This window comes from Neovison vison, chromosome 12 (genome assembly GCF_020171115.1).
Source record: "Neovison vison isolate M4711 chromosome 12, ASM_NN_V1, whole genome shotgun sequence".
Taxonomy (NCBI): Eukaryota; Metazoa; Chordata; class Mammalia; order Carnivora; family Mustelidae; genus Neogale; species Neogale vison.
This window is the reverse complement of record NC_058102.1, coordinates 5724068-5746836: the sequence shown is the minus strand read 5'-3', so window position 1 is coordinate 5746836 and position 22769 is coordinate 5724068. Positions and strand designations below refer to the sequence as shown.

Sequence of the window (22769 nt, the reverse complement as noted above, 5' to 3'; positions counted from 1 at the left end):
AAAACTCTCCACTCTTGGCAGCCACGTACCCACTTTCTGTCTCTAGGGATTTGCCCCGTTCTGGACGCTCATGAAATGGAACCACACAGAATCTGGCTTTTGTGACTGGGCTTCCTTCACGGAGGATTGGATTTGCAAAGTTCATTCATTCATAACTTAGCACGGATCGGTGTGTCATTTCCTTACACGGCTGAGGACTCCCATCCCGCTGTGTGGGTTTCCCACATTGTGTTTGTCTGTAGGGTAGTTCATGGGCATTTGGGCTGTTTCTACTCTTTGGCTGTTTTCCTTTTTTTAAAATTTAATTCAATTTATTTATTTATTTGTTTGTTTTACTTTTGGGGTGTTAACGAGTCACTTTGCAGTGAACACTCAGGTACACATTTTCGCGCCAACATTTCAGTTTTCTTGGATGTACATAACCAGGCATGGAATTGCTGGGTCACAGACCGAGTTTACTAACTGAGGACCTGCCAAACTGTTTTTGCACATCGTTGTGAAATCTATTCCTAAATATTTTATCCTTTTTGATGCTATTGTAAATGGATTTCTTTTAAAACGAGGCGCCATGGGCACCTGGGTGGCTCAGTGGGTTTAAAGCCTCTGCCTTTGGCTCAGGTCGTGATGCCAGGGTCCTGGGATCCAGCCCCGCATCAGGCTCCCTGCTCAGTGGGGAGCCTGCTTTCCCCCCTCTCTCTCTGCCTGCCTCTCTGCCTACTTGTGACCTCTGTCAAATAAATAAATAAAATCTTTAAAAAAAAAACCCAGGGGCGCCTGGGTGGCTCAGTGGGTTAAGCCGCTGCCTTCGGCTCGGGTCATGATCTCAGGGTCCTGGGATCAAGTCCCGCATCTGGCTCTCTGCTCAGCAGGGAGCCTGCTTCCCTCTCTCTCTCTCTGCCTGCCTCTCCATCTACTTGTGATTTCTCTCTGTCAAATAAATAAATAAAATCTTTAAAAAAAAAAAAACCCAAAAAACAAACTAGGTGCCATGCCCGGTAGAGCCCAGGGTGGGGCTTGAACTCCCAACCCTGAGATCAAGATCTGAGCTGAGATGGAGAGTCGGACACTTAACTGACTGAACCCCCCAGGCAACCCTGAATGGATTTTTTTCTTAATTTCATTTTCAGATTATTCGTTGTTGATACATATGCTGTAGTTTTTTGAATCTTGGTGTGTTGGTAACCAATGGCCAAGAAAGAATTCTTGCAATATCTTTGCCACAAATGGGGTTTTTTATTAAAGCACGGGAACAGGATCCATGGGCAGAAAGAGCTGCTGCCCCCCAACGCCCCAACCCCCCCCCCCCATTAGTGAGAAGCAACTGATGATAGACTTTGGGGTTGGGGGAAGTAAAGAGAAGGGAAGTTTCAAAAGGATTTTCATACACTATAGAAGACACAAGGGGTACCAGAGGCCTCGCTTATTGTCAAACCAAGGTTGTTTTTCCCTCTAGCAAGGTGCTGAGCATCAAGGCAGTAGGGAGCTTTTGGGAGGAAGGTTGGTTGCTCTCTGTCCCCTCAAGCACTTGTCAGTGGGCTGCAGGTTAATAAGGACAATTTTATCTACATTCCTTCTACCTTCGTTTCCCACATCATATGAAAGCGTAATTGTTTTTTTTTCCCCCAATTTATTTATTTTCAGAAAAACAGTATTCATTATTTTTTTCACCACACCCAGTGCTCCATGCAAGCCGTGCCCTCTATAATACCCACCACCTGGTACCCCAACCTCCCAGTGTAATTGTTTTTTAAAGATTCTATTTATTTTAGAGAGAGAGAGAGAGAACACGTTCACAAGCAGGGGAGGGGCGGAGGCCGACTCCCCGCTGAGCAGGGAGCCCGATGCGGGGCTCGATCCCAGGACCCTGAGACCATGACCTGAACTGAAGGCAGAGACTTAACCCACTGAGCCACCCAGGTGCTCCAAAATGCAACTGATTTTTGCAGGTTGATCTTATCCCCGGTAAGCTTGCTGACCTCATTTATTAGCTCCAATGGCTTTTCTGTGGATTCCTTAGGGTTTTCTGTGCACAAGGGCAGGCCGTCTGTGAATGGAGACAGCTTTCTTCCTTCCTTGTCTCATCATCCTGGTGAGAACCTCCCCTACTGTGACTGAACGGACACCCTGGTCTTGTTTTTGTATATCACATTTAAAAAATTAATTTAGTGTAAATCCCAGTGGAGCTAAGCTAGCAGTTACAAGAGTTTCAGGTGTAGGACATGGTGATTCCACGCCTCCCCACAGCGCCTGCCGCTCACCGGGACCAGCAGCCCGCGCCCTGGCTGGGTGGCGCTCACGGCCGTCGGACAATCGCGTGTCCCTGCCGCCATCGCCCACGGACAGACGTTTCACTTCTGTAAATTCATGGCTGGGGGTAAGAGCCTCTCCGTTTACATTGCAGAATTCACCCGCACCCCCTCTGACTCCGAGCCAGGCTTTATTTTTGCCAGCCTAGCGCCACAGTGGGGTCCGTATGTTGACTTCCTTCGTATTTCTGTTTCCATTAACGGGGCTGCACATCTTTTCTAATGTGAATCGGCCGTCCCCCTCCGGGGCCGCCACAGCCCACGGAGCAGGCCAGAAGGAGCTGGAACAGGGGACCTTCCGCTCTCTGAGGAACCTGCGATCCCTCTTGGGCTTGGCGGGCTGGGGAGTAAGTCCGCTCACCCCACGTCCTCTCCTCTTCGTGAGCTGGGCAGCGCGTCCTCTGGCTCATCTTCCAGCCTGAAAGAAGCCTAGTTTTTTTTTTTTTTTTTAAAGATTTCATTTTTTTATTTGTCAGAGAGAGCTGGAGAAGCAGGGGGATCAGCAGGCAGAGGGAGAAGCAGGCTCCCCGCTGTGCAAGGAGCCTGATGTGGGACCCGATCCCGGAAACTTGAGATCATGACCTGAGCCGAAGACAGACGCTTCCCTGCCTGAGCCCCCCGGGGAGCCCCTGAGCCTGTGCTCCTGGGAGCTTTGCGGGGGGTGGGGGGTGGGGGTGGGGGGGCGGGGGGCGGAATATAGTTGAATTGTCTGCTGTGTTGTGTGTTCAGCGGATGTCATTGTTTGCTTCTTAGACTTTTTAAACATTGTGGCAAAATACACAGAAGACAACATTTATTATTTTAATCATTAAAAAACCATGCATTCTGATGGCATCGAATGCATTCATATTGTTTACAACCATCACCACCCAGAACTTTTCCATCTTTCCTAGACTGAAACTGTCCCCACTGAACTTCCCCTTCCCCCTCCCCAGCCCCTGACGCCCACCACTCTGCTTTCTGTCTCCTCTAGGAGACGTGGGAAACAGACAGAAGGAAATGGAGATAAAATTAAATGTCTTTATAATCTGTAGCTCACTGACAAATACTTGAGGAGACAGATTATAACCTTCCTCCAGGAAGCTCCCTACTGTCTTAATGCTAACGCCTCGCTAGAGGGAAAAACAAACTTGGTTTGACAATCAGCAAGGCTCTGGTATCTTGTGTCTTCTTTTTTATTTTTATTAAAAAAAATTTTTTTTTAAAGATTTTATTTATTTATTTGACAGACAGAGATCACAAGTAGGCAGAGAGGCAGGCAGAGAGAGAGGGGGAAGCAGGCTCCCCGCTGAGCAGAGAGCCCGATACGGGGCTCGATCCCAGGACCCTGAGATCATGACCTGAACCGAAAGCAGAGGCTTTAACCCACTGAGCCACCCAGGCACCCCCTTCTTTTTTATTTTTTTAATTTTTTAAAAAAATATTTCATTTATTTATTTGACAGAGAGAGAGAGAGAGCGAGAGAGTGAGAAAGGGAACTCAAGCAGGGGGAGTTAGAGAGGGAGAAGCAGGCCTCCCGCTGAGCAGGGAGCCTAATGGGGGCCAATCCCAGGACCCTGGGGTCCTGACCTGAGTGGAAGGCAGATGTTAACTAGAGAGCGACCCTGGTGCCCCCTCTTGTGTCTTCTTTAGCATATGAAAATCCTTTTGAAATTTCTCCTTATTTCCCCCAACCCTGAAGTATATCATCTGTTGCTCCTCCCTAATCCCTGCTGTGCTGGGGGTCAGCAGCTCTTCCTGCTGAATCCCGCGGCTTTAATAAAACCACTAGTTTGATGGAGGCATAATACTCCATTGTACATACGACCACATCTTCTTTAACCATTCGCCCGTTGAAGGGCGTCTTGGCTCTTTCCACAGTTTGGCGACTGTGGTCATTGCTGCTATGAACATTGGGGTACAGATGGCCCTTTTTTTGTTACATCTGTATCTTGTATCAGCATGGACGGGACGGGAGGAGATGATGCTGAGTGAAATGAGTCAAGCAGAGAGAGTCAATTATCATATGGTTTCACTTACTCGTGGAGCGTAAGGAATAACACGGAGGACGTTGGGAGATGGAGAGGAGAAGGGAGTTGGGGAAATCGGAGGGGGAGGAACCGTGAGAGACTGTGGACTCTGAGAAACAAGCTGAGGGTTTTGGAGGGGAGGGGGGTGGGGGTTTGGGTGAGCCTGGTGGTGGGTATTAAGGGGGGCATGATTGCATGGAGCACTGGGTGTGGTGCACAAAAAATGAATCTTGGAACGCTGAAAAAATAAAATCAAGTTTAAATAAAAACCAAACCAAACCAAACCAAACCACTAGTTTGCACCAAGGGCCTCTTCAAGAATTCTTTCCTTGGGGCGCCTGGGTGGCTCAGTGGGTTAAGTCTCTGCCTTCTGCCTTGGCCTGGGTCATGATCTCAGGGTCCTGGGACCGAGCCCCACCCCATCGGGCTCTCTGCTCAGCGGGGAGCCTGCTTCTGCTTTCCTCTCTGCTTATTTGTGATCTCTCTCTCCATGTCAAATAAATAAATAAAATCTTAAAAAAAAAATTAATTCTTTGGACGCATGGGTGGCTCAGTCGGCTAAGTGTCTGTCTGCCTTTCAGTTCAGGTCATGATCCTGGACTCGAGCCCTAAATTGGGCTCCTTGTCAGCAGGGAGTCTGCTTCTCCCTCTGACCCTCCACATGCTTCTCCTCCTCTCTTTCTCTCTCTCTCTTCTTCTCAAATAAATAGAATCTTAAAAAAAAAATTTAGGATGCCTGGGTGGCTCCGTCGTTAAGCATCTGCCTTGGGCTCAGGTCATGATCCTGGTCCTGGGACCGAGCCCTGCATCGGGCTGCCTGCTCGATGGGAAGCCTGCTTCTCCCTCTCTCACTCCCCCTGCTGTGCTCCCTCTCTTGCTGTGTCTCTGTCAAATAAATAAAATAAAATAAAAAGACTAAAAAAAATTCTTGGCTCTCGCCACCAGACCCGACGGAACCTCACCTACATGCGAAAACGACACCCTAGGGACCTCGGGTCAGTGGAATCACACAGTATTTCCCACGGGAAGTGGAATCTGCTGCTGGCGACTGGCTTCTCGCTCAGCACCAGGTCCTCCAGACTTATCCTGCTTGTAGCTGGTGGTCGAGCCTGGTTCGGCCGTGGCGGGACCGTGCGTTTATCGGCTCATCCGCTGACGGACGCTGGGGTTGCTTCCAACTGTTGACTATTGCAAGTCACGCTGCTATGAACACAGGTGTACAAATATATTTTCGAGACCTAGCTGTGTATATTCTAGAAATTGCCTTAGACTTTTAAATCATTGCGTTAAACCCAAAACCAAACAAAATGAGCCAGAGTAACCTTTGCCGTTTCCTGTCACTTATCTGGAATATTAGTATCACTTATGAAGTTGCTTTTTTCTCCTGTCGAGGGCCTAATGCCGGAGGCTTCTCCGCATTTCTGAGGAGAGGAATGATTACCAGCCTTTTTGGTGGTCTAGGGTTCTTTGAGACTCTGATGAAAGCCGGGGGTCGTGTTCCCAGAGAAACACATTCGCGTGTGCGAGCATACACGGCACTGACTGTGCGTCCAGCTTCGAGGGGTCCTAGATCTCCTGAGGCTCAAGGTGACCATGACTCCAAGATCAAAGCCACGGCGGAGAGGAGCAGCCCTCACTCACGCGGTCAGGCATGAGAAACAGTGGACCTGGAGCTCTGATGGTCCACCTCCCTGCGGCTCATCTAGGAACACCTCTGTCCCCGAACTTCGGGTGCCCTTCACGTGCGGATCTCAAACCTACTGCTTTGCTTTCCAGAAGCTTCCGGAAGCTCCTTTACTTGCAGCCCTTAATGATAGCCCAGGAATGTCTGAAAAGTTTTTTTTTTTTTGATTCTAGTTGACTTTCTGCCCCGGATCATGACCTCCGATGAATGAGAGAAAGGAGCAACATTTAGGTTCGTTTCCTGTTTATTATTAAAGTGATTCCCACAAATGTTTAATTACATGCATATGTATGAACACGATGGAGAAGACAAAACCTTGAATATTCAAGGCAACTAAAAGAAAAACATGATTGTGCCGGTATAGGTCACTCTTGTAGACAGAGGGGCTGCCAAAGTGCCTGGACAGTACGGCACCTGCACGGATCCCGATGGGGGCTGGGGGAATGAGGGCCCAGCTCTCTGCTCCTCTTCCCCCCTCCCTGGCCCCCTGCCCCTCCCCCCAAGCCCCCCAGTGGTGTTCAGATACCCCATTTCAAGAGCGGTATGGGCTGGGTCTGCCCAGGCTGTTCAAGGTTCTAATCTCAGCGGGCTAGACCTTTCCTGGGGATCTCCGTGGCCTCTGAACAGGGAAACCAATTTCCTGGGCATCAGCGAGCTTTCTTTTTGCCCCTACTTTTCAGTCCACGGTCTGCTGAGGGACACCCATATTGTCTCACATTTGTGCGCCCGAGCTGGGAAGAGGGGCCGACGGCGGGCAGCCAGCATCTGTCCGGGGGTGTGCAGGGGGGTAGCGCCGGGCTGCGGCTTTCCTTGCTCTGTGGGCCAGAGTCTCAAAGGACACGTCCACCCCATCCACGCAGCGGAGAAGGCAGAAGCCAGGCTTCCTCTGAGTTTCTAGTGCTTGTTCCACAGGGAGGGGAGGTCACTATGTCCACACCTCCTCTGCCTCCCTCCTCTCTACCTGCCACATCCCTGCCCCGGAACTCCCCAGCGCGTTTCCTAATCCATACAATTCGGTCGTCGATATCTCACAGAGAGACAGACATCTCCTACCTTGGGTTTCGATGGGCTTGGGTTTGAATCTCAGTTCACCAACTACTAGCTCTTCCTCGCCTGAGGCATGTCACTGGGCCTCCTAGAGTCTCCCCGTCCATATTCGAGGAGTGTCAGGCCCCACGCACCCCGCAGGGCCCTGAGCATGGCCCCCCGCAGCCTGGCGACTGGGGGACTCAGGCTTTCACTGCTTCCTGCTGAGACTCGAGGGGCCCAGTTTCAGAGGGTCCATCCGGGGGCTGGGGGTCCTCAGAGAAACAGAGGGTCCTGCTTTTGGGGGCCGCCTGTGCAGGGTGCTGGGAGGGAAGGCGCGGCCATGCCTGCGGCCTCTGGGCCTGGGGCTGGCCTTCCTCCTCCCACCGCCCTCGCCAAGCCTCCAGGCAGCCGGGACGCTGCCCACTGCAGCTCCTCCTTGCCGCACCCGCGTCCGGCATACAGCAGGTGCTCAGAACCGCACCTCCAGGGGCAGCCATCTGGGAGAATACGAGCTCTCTGCTCGGACGTGTGGACTGGGAATGTCTCTCAAACGTCGGTCCTTCTGCCTTTGGCCAGAATGAAGTGGGCTTGGTGCTGTCACCCGGGTCAGAAGGGCTGAGCGGCCCCCATGTGGATCCGTGGGGAAGGGAGGGGCCTCTTGTGTGTGTGTGTGTTGGGGGGTGGAGGCCGCTGTCCTGGGCAAGCAGGCTGAGCTCTTCTCCGCCTCTGTCTCTGCTGGTGGAGGACGGTGGCCACATCCTGAGGCTGGGCGGGCGGCAGCTCCTCCCTTGGGAGATGGACCTCGGGACTCCTTCGGTGAGCCCTGCTCCATCTGCCCTCCGTCCACGCTCGCCGTCCCAACCCAGGGTACTGGGACCGGAGCCCTGGGCTCTGTCCGGGGCCAGCCTCGATCATCTTTATCTCGGGGACCAAGAGGAACTTTCCAGAGGCTTCTGCCTGTCCCATGGCTGTGGCCTGGCACACGGTAAGCGCTTAGTGACCTAGCTTAGCTCAGTATTTTATTTTCCTCCTGAGTGTGGCAGATGGAGGTGTTCAACTAATTACCCCACCCCCAAATGTCACTTAGGTGCCGACTTTAGGTCCAGCAGGCGGGGGCCTCCTGTCGTGGAAAATGGTTGATCTTGGCCGTGTCCCCAGGGGAATGGGGGTTCGGGTAGGAAACATGGGTTTTAAGAGATTGAAGGAAAGAAGATCTGTCTTTGGGCTCTCAGAAGCGGCCTCTTGGGGCCACTGTTCTCTGGTGACTTTTTGGCCCAGGTGACAGTTCTCTTTTATCTGCGTGTCCCAAACCAACGGATGGCAGGAGGGAAAGCTGTCTGAGGCTGCCACCTTGGGCCCCATGGCCTCCTCGAGTCTGTCACCATTCTGCCAGGACGGGCTGGCAAGGACTGCCCCTGGGGAGCCAGAGGTGGGCAGAGCAAGGTCACCACCACTGGCCAAGGCCTCCTGTCAGGGCGAGGAGCACAGAGTCCGAGACTGAGTGGAGAGCCCGGGGTGGGAGAGAGGCCGGCATGCCGCCGCAGCCGCAAGGTCCTGGCTCAGGCAAGAGCAGAGCCGGGGAAAAGCAGGCTCATTCGGAGAGGCAGATGAGGCGACCCCAATGTTCCCTTGCTGAGGGCCCAGCTGGCCACTGGACTTTGAGGCCGGTTCTCTTCTTTTCCTCGGTACATGTCCATGGAAGCAGAGAGCCAGGAGACGCCAGGGGTGCGGGGCCGAAGGGCTTCTCCCGGGTCTGCCGCTCCTGGGTCCCGCCGCCACGCGGCACACGGTGCAGGGGCAGCTCGGTCTTTCACTGCCACCCTCGGAGAGCCTCCCCGGCTGCCCCACGAGGCGCAGAGCCAAGCTCCTCAGGACTTCCAGGCTTGGCAGCTTTCAGTCCTGACCAGCTGGGCAAGATTTAGCTTCCAGAAGCTTGATCCTTGGCTCTTTGCCTTGGAGTGACGGACTAGCCCGCTGCGGAGGGTCCGTGCCGCTCAAGGGGTGGTGGTGGCTGGGCTGGGCCTGAGGCCTGCGGCTGCTTGAGGCCAACGTCCCATCCAGGAGCAGGCCGGGCTCCTTCTGGTCAGCCCCTCCCTCGGGCAGCACGGGCCTCCCGCACCCTTGTCCTGTGCTGTTCTTCCCTGGGACTCACTGCGGGGACCTATCCTCTCTGGGGCCCGTCCTTTCTACCTCCACCTGCTCCACTGGCGCCAACCTGCCACCGGCTTCTGGAACATGGGACCATGGACAAACGTGCTTTGTTGCCCAGGGAGCTCTCACCCCGAGCCACCAGGCTCCGATGACCGGGGACAGACCTGGCTTAACAGGTGGGACCCTCAGCTTCCCCAGGGTGGGGCTGAGGTCTGACATCGAGATTAAGGACAGACCCCACTCCTGGCCTTTGAGTGCCCCTGATGGGAATGTGCTGGCAGCTGGCAAGCTGGGACAGCGGAGCCGGGCTGGCCTCCTGGTACGTGTGAGGGCAAAGAGTCCCACATCTGTTCTGCTCTGCTGGGGGGACATCGGGCAGGTCTGACCACAGTGGCAGGGAGAGCCATGGAACATGGCGGGGATCCCACTGGAAGGGCCGGTGGGTTTAGTGGGGTTTGTGGGTGGCGACTGTCCGAAACCACCCAGAGGGGCGGCACGAAGTGTTCAAGAAAGGTTAGAGCTCTTCTGGTCCTCTCTGTCTTGAGAACATTATAAAAAACCCTCTCCTGGGTGGTTGTTATTGGAGGCCTGTTCTGGAGGACACTCATGTAATTCCTGGGGATAAGCAAGGACTCGGAGGGAAGACAGGGGTCTTTCTGGAGACCGAGGCTGGCCTTCAAGGCCTATGACCAGGGGAGGGTGGTGTGGGCTGGGACAGAGCTCAGGGCTCACACTGACCTGCCCACCAGGCCCCTTCCAGACCTGAGTTGGATTTTGGCAGAGAAGGCGCTGGTGGCCGCGTTCATTAAACTGGGGACTCGCTGTTGCTGACGTGGGTGGCAGCAAGGAACGATTTGAGCCCCCAGCCCTGTTTTGTGACATCGCCACGGCCTGTCTTGTCATCGACCCCCAGACCCTGGTCGCCTGGCCCCAGGCTTCACCATCGGCGTCATGCCATGGATGGGTCTCAAACCGAGCCCATTGCTCAGCGCGGGTGTGGGGGCAGGAGGAGGAGACAGCCTAGAGGCACCTGGGACAGGTGACTGGGGTTCATTTTAAGATTGTCCCAGGTGTTTTGCAACTGTGAACATTTGTTACCCTAAAGATACAGACTGCTTCCCACGCAAGGCTCATGGGCGGCAGCCAGCAGTCGGTCAGCAGGCGAGGACTCAGAGCGTCAGGGACGTTTCTGGCTGTGTCCCGGTGCTGGCTTCCTGACCGAGGGGGACACCATGCGACAGGGTCAGCCTCTGGCCTTCTCTTCTTTAAAGACGGGCTCTCAGAGGAACCCCAGCGTGGCCCAGCAGAAAGTAGACAGCGCTCCTGGGGCCGGGCCTCCAACACTGGCTGCCTGCCCTCCGTCGCACGTTCTCCTCAGTGGTAAGATGAAGGGGTGGGCTGCTGCCCTCTGAGGTCTCTTGCGGTGGCACAGCCTGTGCTCACGTGGGGACACCCTTGTTTCCCTGTGGCACGAGGCCATGGCACAGACCCCAAGGTCATGGCCTCAGGGCCAGCACAGGTCCCTTTCGAGATTTCCTGCTGGGCCTCGGTACCCATAGGAAAGGGCCCAAGGGGAAATGGCCTTCTAAAACATTCCATCAGAGGGCAACACTCCAGCAAAGCATCGGGGCCCAGTTCCCAAAAAACGTGCGTCCCAGAGCATGTCCAGAGCCAGCTCACGCTCCCCCCGGCCTCACAGAACCAGGCGGCGAGTGCCTGGAGGGGCTTCATCCCTCAGGGAGGCTGGGGCCGGCTCGGGAGGGAAGGCGCGGGGCCGCGGTTTGTATTTACAGTTACTGAAGAGGATTTTCCTAAAGTACCCACAGATAGAAGTATATTATATTTATATTTATATTTATATATATATAGTACTTAATTAGATGCTCTATTAAGGAAAAGCACAAATCTACAGTTTCCTCCGCTAGCAGCTCTTCTCTGTCCCATCACAGAATCCTTAGAGCTCTGCCACGTGGCGCCTGCGTCCCGGACCCACGGCTGGAGGACAGGGGCGGGGACCTTTGCCGGTGCAGACACTGGCTTATCCACGCTCCCCAGACGCCCTCCCACAGCCTGGCTTCCTGTCGCAGATGATGCCTCCCAGAGCCTGCCTGCAGACAGAGGCAGTCGCGTCCCCCTCTCTCCTGAGGCGTCAGGCAAGGCCACATGTGACCCCCAGACGTGCTGGCTGCGCGGCGGCACAGAGTGTCCCTGCCCAGGTGGGTCCGCTAGTGCCGCGCGGGGAGGGTGTCCTCCCGGAACAGGCCGAGGGAGGGAGGGAAGGAGCAAAGCCGCCTACCAAAAGCAGTGTTTTCCCAGCAGGGCGACCTGAGGAGCGCAGCGGCCCAGGCCTCCGCCTGGATGTGGTCTCACCCCGACAGGCTGGTCCGTGTTTCCGAAGGGCAGACGCTGTGGTGACTTCCCAGGGCAGCGTGGAGGCCCGCGGAGCCGCCTTCTAGCCTCTCCTGTGGAGGGAAGGCGCGCTCCCCTCCCCATCGGGATACCCGGCCATCCCCGAGCAGGGCAGCTGCCGGCATTATTTGTAGGGCCGCAGGAACCGGGAAACTTTGGAGCGCAGCAGCTTGATGAAGGACCGCGGGAACATCTCCTTGGACTCCTGGGCTGTGTACTTGAAGTAGTTCTGGGGGTGCGCCAACACATCGAAGAGGGCTTTGATGAGTTTCTTGTCCTGCAAGACACAGTGAGGCGGGTGGTGAGGCCTCTTTGATGACTGGGGCCCTGGCGGGGCCTCGGGGGTGTGTGCAAGGATGAGGGAGGAGGAAAAGACTGCGCTGCTGGGCGGGTTTCAGACCCCAGGGACTCTCTTCACCATGCACTGTTTTTTGATTTTTTTTTTTTTAAATATTTTATTTATTTATTTATTTGACAGACAGAGATCACAAGTAGGCAGAGAGGCAGGCAGAGAGAGAGAGAAGGAAGCAGGCTCCCTGCGGAGCAGAGAGCCCGATCGATGCAGGGCTCAATTCCAGAACCTTGGGATCATGACCCCAGCCGAAGGCAGAGGCTTTAATCCCACTGAGCCACCCAGGCGCCCCTGTTTTTTTATTTTTTTAAAAAAGATCCATTTAGGGACGCCTGGGTGGCTCAGTTGGTTGGACGACTGCCTTCGGCTCAGGGCGTGATCCTGGAGTCCCGGGATCGAGTCCCACATCAGGCTCCCAGCTCCATGGGGAGTCTGCTTTGCTCTCTGACCTTCTCCTCGCTCGTGCTCTCTCTCACTGTCTCTCTCTCTCAAATAAATAAATAAAATCTTTAAAAAAAAAAAAAGATCCATTTATTGTACAGACAGCCCACACGATGGGGGAGAGGCAGAGGGAGAGGAGGAGCAGAGACTCCCCGCTGAGCACAGAGCCCAGCCGCACCGTGGCTTGATCTCGTGACCCTGAGATCATGAGCTGAGCTGAAACCAAGAGTCGGACCCTTCACCAACGGGGTCATCCAGGTGCCTCATTTTTGGATTAAAAAAAAAAAGTAGTTTATTGGTTTTAACTCTTGGTTAAAGAGTTACTATTAGAGTTACTACTCTAATAGTATTTTATTTAAAAAGAGTTCTGTAAAATCAAAGAAAACAAACCATCGCATTGAAACCAGAGGACACGGAGCAGGGCAGAGGGTTTAGAGGCCGACAGATGGAGGTCGGAAAGCTGGGCCCCCTGTAGAGGCGAGCACACGCTGCGTCCTGAGAGCTGGGAGGGAGCCCGGCCCACAGTGGAGCTTAGGGCTGGGTGCCGGGAGGGCGCAGCTTCGGGCACCGGCCAGAGGCTGTCTGCATCATGTCCCAGTGTCAGGCGAGGCCTCGGGCACATTGGTTGCCCAGCGTCTGCTCTGTCCTGGCGCACACTCGCGCCCTCTCAGGGCAGGCGCGCACGCTCGCACCCTCGCCCTTGAGAAACACGCCCCCCCCCACCCCCGCCCCGTGTGCTGGGCGCGGGGCCCGTGCTGGGGACATGCTGGGGACCGCAGGTCAGGCAGGAGCTCCAGCGCCTCCTCTGCCTCCAGGGAGGCCGGGGCCCAAATGATCCTAGACCACAGCTGACGGCGGGACCAACAGGTGCCAAGAGCCAGAGCCACGTGGGACTCTAAGAGTCTGTGATCCGCCCAGAGGAGGGATGCCTGCGCTGAGAGCCGGCCGGGCGGATGTTCACGGAGGAGAGAGGCCTCCGCGGGGGAGTGGAGGGAGTGTGGAAGTTGGATAATGGCTTCAGAGGCAGGTAGGGGCCATGCCTAGCCGGGCCTCGCGGGTCAAGGTTTTTGACCTGAGTGACAGAAACACTTCCAGTTCTGCAAAGATGCCCCTGGTGGTGGGGTGGAGCCGTGGGCAGAGGGCCAGGGCGGCAGGGGAGGGGCCAGGAGGAGAGCCGGCATCGTCTGCCGGATGGATCGATGGAGAGATGGATCGATGGAGGGGCCAGCGCGAGCCTCCGGCTCCCCCTGCACAGATGGGCTCCAGCTCTGCTCCTGGGGGCAGCAGCACTGGGGCAAACCTCTCTGCTTACAAAGTGCCTACTGCGTGCAGGACCGTGCCAGACCCGGGGCTGGAAGCCCACACTCTGTGAGCCGCCCCTGTTTCTCAGAGGGCTTGCCCAGGGCCACCCAGCTGGGACGGGACAGCCAGGGAACCCAAACCCCGCTCCAGCCCTGCCACCTCAGCTCCCAGGCTGGGAGTGTCAGCTCCCCAGAGGCTGAGCTTGGGGCCAGACCACCAGAGCCCCAACAAATCCCTGGGTCAGGGCCCAGAGGCGGCCAGTGCCTGCCGTATGACAGACACAGAGCCCCTCGATGACAAGGAGGCTCTGCTTCTTAAGGTCACAAGCAAGAGGAGGGGACAGGCAGTCCCAAAGGTGGGGGCGGATTCTACCGATTTTAAGGTCCCACCGAATCTCACAGATGAGGGAAGTGAGGCCGGCAGCTGGCAAGGAGCCCAAAGGCCAGTCAGAAGGTCCTGGGCTGGACGCCGCCAGGGAGCTTGTCTCGGGCCTCCTGGTCTGCAAGGACAGAGGCCCGGGATCATCACAGGCCACCATCCCGGGATCACACGGACCTTTCCCCATAAAGAAGCTCACTCACTTTTAAAATTTCCTGGTGATTCTCTGAGGCGTAGAGCCGTCCATCGCGAACGATATCTTCTATCAATTGCTGGTAGTCCTCTGTGAACCCACCGGCGAGGAAGGAAGGAAGGTGAAGGCACCAGACGTCCCCTGCTTCCCCCTCACCTTCTGCCTCCGCCTCCCCCTGCTCCACATTCAGACTCAGATCTTGCCACAGGCACTTCTGCCTCTGAACCTCTGTACCCTCCACCCGAGTTGTTTTCCTTGAGGCTTGGCTAGCTAGAAACTTCTATTCAACCCTCAAAACCCTGCTTGGGCAGTACAGCACGCTGAAGGCCACAGACATCATTCATGGCTCCTTCGCCTGCACCACCCCCCACCCTGTATGTCTGTTGCCTCCGTGTCCACAGGGCCAGCGTGGGCCAGGCACACAGTGCAGCCACACTGACCGTCATAGGTGACATAGGGCACTTGGAATCCTTTGCCGCTGTTGCCTTCATTGGATTTGAACTGGATCCAGAGCTTCCGGGAGCGGGAGGTGAAGGCGATGGGCCTCTCATAGGTCTGGCAGGTCTCATAGGTGGTGATAGACGCGGGTGATGCTGGGGACAGAGTAGGGGGCCTGATCCACAACCCTGCCCCTGGCCCTCGTCCTCCTTCTGCAGGCCACATGCTTCCCCTACCAGGTCAGCGACCCAGTTCCCACGTCCAGTCCCCCAAACAGTCCAGCTCTAGGCTCCACCCATGTTACCTCTGCCTCAAATGCCAGTCCCCACCCTCAACCCCAGTTCCTTCTCATCCTACAGAGCAGGTTTCTGTGCCTCCTCTTCCAGGAAGCCTCCCTGACTGCTCCATCCTCACACTACCATGTTCCTGCTCTGCCTTGGTGAACCCTTGGTCACTGCCTGTCTCTGTCGGGTTGTCACTGTCTTTCTCCGGCCGGCTGCTCCCCCAGACAGGGCTCAGGCCCACACCCAGCACAAGCCAGGGCTGGGGCAGAGGGTCCCAGCTGGGAAGTCCCCTCTCCCTGTGAGCAAATGAATAAGGGTGAGCCTGCTGACCCTGGGGTGTGTGGGCCTGGCCACAGGGTACCCCAACTCCTCACTGCTCCCTGGGCAGCCTTCCTGAGGTGTCCTGAAGGCGGGAGAAGCTGACCTCCTAGAGCTCAGCCCTGTGAGCAGACGGTGGGTCAGAGGTGGCTGTGAACCAACCCCCGCAACGGGTGACCCTGGGTGGCCCCTCGGCTGCTCCCCTCCACCTGTGCATACCGCTCTTCCTCATGACCAGGACGTCGCCGCACTCGTCCTCCACGGGCAGGAAGATCTCAGGGACCACGATGAGGATCCTGCGCTTGGGGGGCGGCGAGATGTGCCACACGCACTCGGCATTGGCCGGGTAGTCGCCGGGGTAGTTGGGGGACTCGATGTAGCCTGTGTAGTCGCCGAGCTCGCCGCCACAGTGCTGGTCTGTGGGCACCGGGGCCGCACGGGCCTGCTCAGGCCTGCTGCAGGGGGGACGGGGAGGGCGGGCCCTCGAGAGCCCCGCGGCCGCCTCCACCGGCCTCCCCACCAGCTAGCCTGGCCCTGGGCCACTCTTCCCACGGGGTCGTCTTCCCGGGGGGCACCCTGGGACAGGCCCGCCCGGTGTCGGCTCCCCTGTCAGCCCTGCTCCTGCAGGTGGTGGTGTGAAAGCTCGGTGAACCCCCTGACTCGCGAACCCCCACTCCTCTCTCCCTCCATGCCCTCCACGCTCCCTGAGCGCCTGGCAGGGGCCCGGGGTGGTCGCCCTCCCCGCCGAGCGGGAAGGCTCGGGGACAAGCAGGCAGCACAGTCAGGACAAAGAGACATGCTTCCCTTTGGAGCTAAGCTTTGGGACCCTCAAGAAGCCAAACGCAGCATCTCTGTGAGCTAAAGGCTCCCAGCCTCAACCTTACAAAAGAAGTCACCGTAGGTCTGCAAAGAGAACTGAACCGAACACTAAGTATACACAATTTTCTCATGTCTTTTCGTTTATGAAACCCTCACATCAAAATTCCTGGGAAACTTTTCATGTTTACCTCACCTCCCAGAAGCTTCCCTACTTGCTTTCTCTACTTTTATTCAGGAGGACGTTTCAACCCTGCCTCCGTGGAGCCCCACACTGTGCCTGCTCTTCTGTCCCCAGAGGCCACGAGCCTGCGGGACCCCCTGGGGAACTGGGGCAGCTTCCCGTCTAGGGTTTAGTCCCCGTCATGGGCCTTTGGGCTGTCCCAGACACAACCGGCGGCACAGGGAAAGGGGTAACTGGCTAGAAATTGATTGGGGGAGGGCACAACACCAGAAAATCTGTCCCAGAGGATTCCAAAAAATGAATTAAAAATATCTAAAGTCAAGTCTGTTATGCCCAGATGACCTGCCGGGGTAGCTGCTTCCCTGGTCCTCAGCGCCTGAACCGCAGCCCCCCCACCACGGGCCTGGTTTTCCCCTCCACAGACCCGGAGCCCTGGGCAGACCCGTCGAGTACAGAGGCACCGGGGCGGGGGGGGTCACCCTGAGTGGACGTGCGGGTGTGCTGGAGCCGGGCGGGGTCCCTGGGGTCCTGTGGGCACTGTGTGGGGTGAGGGCTTGCCCGGGCCCCAACAGCCCGCCCCCCTGCGTCCCGCCCCTTTCCCCCTTCCAGCCGCACGGGAGCTGTACCTACTTTTGCAGTGTGTGACGTTGGTGGAGCCATCGAAGTCCGTGCTGGTGTTGCCCGGGCAGGTGATGCAGTGGTTCTGGCCAAACTCCGGCTGGTAGGTGCCCACGGGGCAGCGGATGCACCGGTGGGTGGTGGTGTTGTAGTGATGGCCCGGGGAGCAGTGCACTGTGGGAGGGGAGAGGATGCAGGTGGGAAAAAGCAGGGGACATTCTCCCCAGCGTCTTCCTGCCCTTGAGGTCTGTCTTGGTGCCAAGTTCAAAGCCCTTCTTTACCACCCAGTGGCTGCCCACCACACACGCCCGGTCCTGTCCACGGCTGTGCGGAGCTTGGGGGCTGCCCGGAGCTGGGCAGTGAGCTCCGTGATCGAGGTCCGCCCGCGAGGGGCATGTGTTCCGGGGCAAGAAATAGGACATGAGCTCGGGGGCAAGAAATGGGACATGAGCTGTCGAAAGGCCGGGTGTGTGCGCTCAAGGGGTGTGGAGCCAGCGATGTGGGGAGGGAGCGGGCGTGGCCAGAGCGGAGGTCACAGGCCATGGCTATGAGCTCCTGGGTCCCGGGGTCCTGCTAGGCTTCGCCCTGAGGGAGAAGGGGACCTGGAGCCACTGCATGGTCCAGGCTGCTGCTCTGGGAGTGAGCTTGGGGGTGAGGGGTGGGGAGGCCGGGCAGCAATAGCCTGGCTGAGGGGGCAAGAGCGGGGTGCTGAGAGGTCATCATCAGAGCTGCTGGCCGGGGCTGCGGACAGACTGGATGTGAGGTCAGAGGGAGGGCGCTCAGGGGGATTCCAAGGTCTCCCTGGGCCCCTGGTAGAACAGAGCTGGTGTGAGCTGGGTTGGGGGGCACTGTGTGGCCAAGATGAGGGGCTCTGGCCATGTGGGATATGACCGGGGCTGTCCCCCAGCAGGAGGGTGTAGCACTGAGTTCAGGACAGACGCGGGGCTGGGGTCACCAGATGCTCTTCCTACCCAGACTCTAGAGTCAGTGCCAGGCCGGGGACCCCAGCACTACCAGCCAAGGGGTGGCTGGGTGAGGCTGAGCGGAGCCCGAGGCCGCGGGGCACGGGAGATGCCGGCTGGGAAGGGACTTGGCTCCAGCCTGGATGGGAGCAACGATCGGGGGGCGGTGGGGTGAGTCTGACTAGAGGAGAGAGGAAGTGCCGTCCACGCGCTCCTTCTACACGTTTCACAGGAAGGAGGAGAAATCCTGGCAGGAACTGGAGGAGAGGTGGAGTTTTCTCTTCTAGAAGGGAGGTTCTGTCTGTCCCCAAGAATATCAGGGTCAGCTGGTGGGAAGCATTGTCCCAAAGGCCTTTGGCAGGGCGGGAGCGTGTGGAAGGGGAGGCAGTGCCATCAGGGGGATTTGGTGACCACGGAGGGGACGGTGTGGCTGGACAGCAGGGCCCCCACGGGTCTCCAGGTAAGGTGAGATGGTCCGACCTTGTCCCACTGCCCCTGCATTTCTTCATTCCCCCAAACTGCCCCCCGCCACCAAGAGCCTTTCCTGTGAGTCAGGTTCAAAGCTCCCTTCTGTAACCACTTTGCCTGCCTGGCTCTCCCATCTGAGACCCTCGGTGGGCTTGTGTGGTCCCCGCTGTCCCTGTCCCATGTGTGGCATGGTGCTGGTCCCGTGTCTACTGCCAGCAGCTCCGGGCCACCCCTCAGCCCTTGGACATCCGCCATGTGGGAGGTGAGCGGTGTTGAGGGAAAACGTCCCTGCACAGCTCTGGCGACTCACCTTTGGCCTCGCAGTCTTGGAAGGAGACCATGCCCTCGTGCTTGGTGAGCAGCCCCCCTCCGCAGGGGAAGCAGCCCGTGCGCCCAGGCTCAGGCTGGTACGTGCCCACTGGGCAGGGCTGGCAGGGCCGGAAGCCATCTGGGGAGAAGAAGCCTGGGGAGCACTGGCCTGGAAGTCAGGGGTCATGGCTCAGGCTGGCGGGAGGTCCGGGCGCCTCAGTCAAGACCCTGCTCTCGACCCTCACCTGCCCTGGGGAAGGGGACCATGGCTAGGGGTGGTGTCGGGGGCAGGGGGACCTGGGGGAAAGAGCTGGGCTGCCCCCCGCCCAGTCCAGATGCTGCCCGTGGTTCAGGCACTGTGCAGCCTTGGCCAGGCCTGGCTTCACCTCTCCCACTAGCAAGAGCAGGTGGCTTTGTGGCTCAGCTGGGACGTGCGGACCCCACATGTACGGGGGGAGATCAGAGGAGCTGCCCCCCGGGGGGCGGGCCACACTGTACCCTCCACATGAGGAACGGCGCTCCAGTCTACAGGGCTGGGCCAGGCAGGGAAGTGGGGGGGGGCTTCTGGGAGGTCCCTGACAGCATGGCTGGGACAGAGAGGGGACAACACACCCAGCATTAAGTTGGGATGCAGAGGGTGCTTTGGCATTGAGTAAGGGTGGGCTGGAGACCCTCTTGACCTGGATCCTGAATTCTCTGCTCCTACCAGTGGCCACTCTCTGCTCTCAGTCACTGGCCCTGCTAAGGGCAGAGACCACAGTCTCGGAGGGCACAGGCAGCTAGCCTGTAGGGACTCGCGGCTGGGCTCTAATCCTTTCTGTACCCCGGAGAAAGCTGGCTGGTGGTCCCCACTGTCCCAGCCACCCACCCTCACAGGCACACTTTTCCCCGTCCATTGTCTTGGGTGGTCCCCATGACAGCCGGGGAAGGGAGGCTGTTGGGTGGGGGTGTGAGCCCATACCGCAGATGTGGTTAAGTGAGGCTGTAAATGGAAAAGCTCTTTGCAAACCAAGCTGTGCTTGGTAAACGGCCAAAGGGCTTCCCAAACCATCTATAGGGCAAACTGTAAAGTTCTTCAGGTGGAGAACATCGAGGATGGTGTGGCCTCCACACCAGGTAACACGTCTGGTCAACCACATCGCATTACGTGCCTCATTACAGACAATATGCGGGCCCATAAATGACCAGGAGTTTATTAACTGTAACGTCCTTTCCAAACCATGTGCTGCTGTTCTTCAGTGCATTAGGCCCAGCGTGGGGCCTGCTGGGGCACAGATGCTTGGTGGCCCCAGTGGCCAGTGTGAGTGTGGCAGCCTGGAAGTCACGCCAGGCTCTGCACATGGCCGAGAGCTTTATGGAATATCACTAGGGATTGGGCTTTGGCTTTGAGGAGCTCAGTAGAGACAGAAGTTGCCACTGGATCCCCCTACCGCAACTCCCAGCCCCTCCTCCCTCCAGGGGGGACCCGCACTCGCCTCCACACTCGGATACGTTGCGGGCACCAGCCAGGCCGAGCCCATCGCTGCTGGGGCATGGCGTGCAGCTGAGTTGGCCGTCCCCATCCTGGTAGGACCCCGGTGCACATGGCACACACTGGCCGGGCTCTCCGCTGAAGTAGGTACCAGGTGCGCAGGCCACTGCGGAGGCAAAGTGGAGAGATTGCCGGGGGGCAGAGGTGGGGAGCAGTGGCCAGGCGCTTTGTCTCCCGGTACCTCAAACCCAGGCTCTGTCCTCCCAGATAGGGCACATCCCTCGTCCCTTTGGCTCAAGGATCCCAGAGGGGCCCAGGGCCGTCTCAGAAGAGCTAAGAGTAGGAGCAAGGCAGCAGCCGTCTGTGAAGAGCCCCGAGGCCTGACCCTGGTCTCTGGCCCCATCCTTGCTGCTCCTGCTGAGCCCTGAGGTCTCTCTCTGCTCTGTGTCCTGCCCTCCAGCCCTGACCCCTCAGCCTGTGTCCCAACAGTTTCCTGGCCGTCCCATGGGCGTTTTGTCCAAACCGAGACCTCCTACCCTCCCCCTTCCTTCCCCATGGGGAGGAGTGGCCATGTGGGGACCGTGTGCAGAGGGCATGGGGAGAGTGACAGAGGCAGGGGCGGGGAGGCCTGGTGGTGGAGAGTGGTCCAGAGGCCGTGTGGTCAGCTGCATATAGCAAACCGACGCTAAGAAGACTGACTGAGAAAATAAGGAGGGAGGGAGCCGGAGGTTTCCTGGAGAAGAAATTGAGAAACATGGAAGGAGGGGAGGTTAGAAAGAACCCTGCGCTATTGGACTGGAGGCACTGGTGTGAATGCATGGTTTTATAAAACACACACACACGCACACCCATGTACCCGTAACACCTGTGCAAGTCCATATACACGCCCATGTTTAATGTACAGCCATACTCGCTAGTTCTGTCCAGTGAGAGCCTGGAAGGACGGACGCCGCATTAGCAATGAGGACCCCAGCTCTGGCTTCGGCATGTTTTCCTCCTCTAGGGGTCCCTGAGTCCCTGACGGACTGCGAAGGCTGGGCCAGGGGAAGTAAGGGTTTGGTGCCCTAGAACCCTCAGCAAGTGACGGAGGCGGGGGGCATGTCCGAAGGACGGGGGAACCGGCCTGACTGGCTACACGGGGAATGATCTGAGCCCCGAACTAAGTACCGCTAGGCTTGGATTACTGCCCCGTAAAGAACAGAGGAGTCGCGGAGCCCACACTGACACACACACAGACATGTAGGTGCTCAGACACATCCGTGCGTGACGGGGAGGGAAGCTCTTCCTTACAGAACGCTAATGCACCCGGACGAGGGCCAGCCGGAATAGAGGACGCCGTTAGGCAACCACTGGAGACGTGGCTGCTTTGGCGGGAGCTGTCACTGACTGCGATGGCTGCGGCTGGGCTGAGGATGTCTGACGCGGAGCAGTTTTTTGTACAGACTCAGAATTCCAGCCCCAGCAGATCTGCCTCAATGGCAAAAGGAAAAGGGAAGGGGAAGGACCTGTGGGGGCCTGGGTCAGTACCCCGTGCCTCCTGACGGGGGCGCTGAAGAGCAGGCATCGAGTGGGATTTTCCCGCCCACCGGGTCATGGAAATGGGGGATGCAGCCTCATGAGGGTCATCCTACGGCAGGAGGACAGGAGAGGGAGGGAAAGAGCCAAGGGCTGCTCCACACTGAAGGAATCTGGAGAGACAGGACACTGAACGTGCAGGACAGGGACGCTGGAATGGGCTGTGTGGGCTGGACGCGCTTGGGGCAGCACACAGGGGAACCCGGACGAAGAAACCATGGACGTTTCTTGTTCTGCCTGGCAGAATTTCCAAATGTTTGAAATGATTTAAAAATAAAAAAACAGAAGAAGGGGGTGCCTGGGTGCCTCAGCCATTAGGCATCTGCCTTCAGCTCGGGTCATGATCCTGGGGTCCTGGGATCGAGCCCCGCATCAGGCTCCCTGCTTGGTGGGAAGCCTGCTTCTCCCTCTCCCACTCCCCTGTTTGTGTTCCCGCTCTCACTCTGTCTCTGTCAAATAAATAAATAAATAAAAATATCAGAACAGAGCGCCTGGGTGGCTCAGTTGGTTGCACATCCGCCTTTGGCTCTGGTCTGATCTCTCCTGGGATGGAGTTCCACTTGGGGCTCCCTGCTCAGCAGGGAGTCTGCTGCTCCCTCTGCCTCTGCCCCTTTCCCTAGTGTGCATTCTCTCTCGCAAATAAATAAAAAGATAAAATCTTAAAAAAAAATGATATCACAAAGGCCCTGCCCTCCTGCCACGTTCTCTCCATTGCTTCAGCCGGAGCCCCTCCTTCCCCCCACACCCCTAAATCCCACCTCTTCTCCAGCAGTTCCCCAATTAATCTCCTGGCCCAGCTTATGCTTTGTGCCCCAGGTCTGTGGCTCCAGCCATCCCAACCATTCAACGTCTTCACAGGGATGACTCACGGGCGTGAGCTAGTGAGCACAGACTCTCTGTCTCCTCCAGCCGCGCCTTCCCCAGGTTCCCCAGATCTGAGTATGATGTCATTTCTGCCCCGTGGCCCTTGGGGGCTGCCCTCGAAGCCTCCTTCCTCCCAGCCACACCTCCAAAGTGCTCTGTCTTGTTCCTTCTTGTCCTGCTGCCAGCCCCCACTCCCCGTTCAAGGCTC

At 57.4% G+C, this 22769-nt stretch overlaps 1 protein-coding gene across 3 annotated transcripts in view; it reads right to left on the bottom strand.

Moving 5' to 3' along the window:
• Positions 1-11012: 11012 nt before the first annotated feature.
• The window catches only part of SCUBE1 (signal peptide, CUB domain and EGF like domain containing 1), a 134533-nt gene continuing 122776 nt past the window's right edge, over positions 11013-22769 (bottom strand). For all 3 annotated transcript variants that reach the window (XM_044228546.1, XM_044228547.1, XM_044228548.1), the window contains 7 exons: positions 20127-20288; positions 18653-18820; positions 16925-17086; positions 15514-15711; positions 14695-14847; positions 14265-14344; positions 11013-11865 (listed from right to left, as the gene is read on the bottom strand). In XM_044228546.1, coding sequence (XP_044084481.1) covers positions 11713-11865; positions 14265-14344; positions 14695-14847; positions 15514-15711; positions 16925-17086; positions 18653-18820; positions 20127-20288 — 1076 coding nt within the window. In that variant the 3' untranslated portion in view covers positions 11013-11712. The remainder of the gene's footprint in view (positions 11866-14264; positions 14345-14694; positions 14848-15513; positions 15712-16924; positions 17087-18652; positions 18821-20126; positions 20289-22769) is intronic.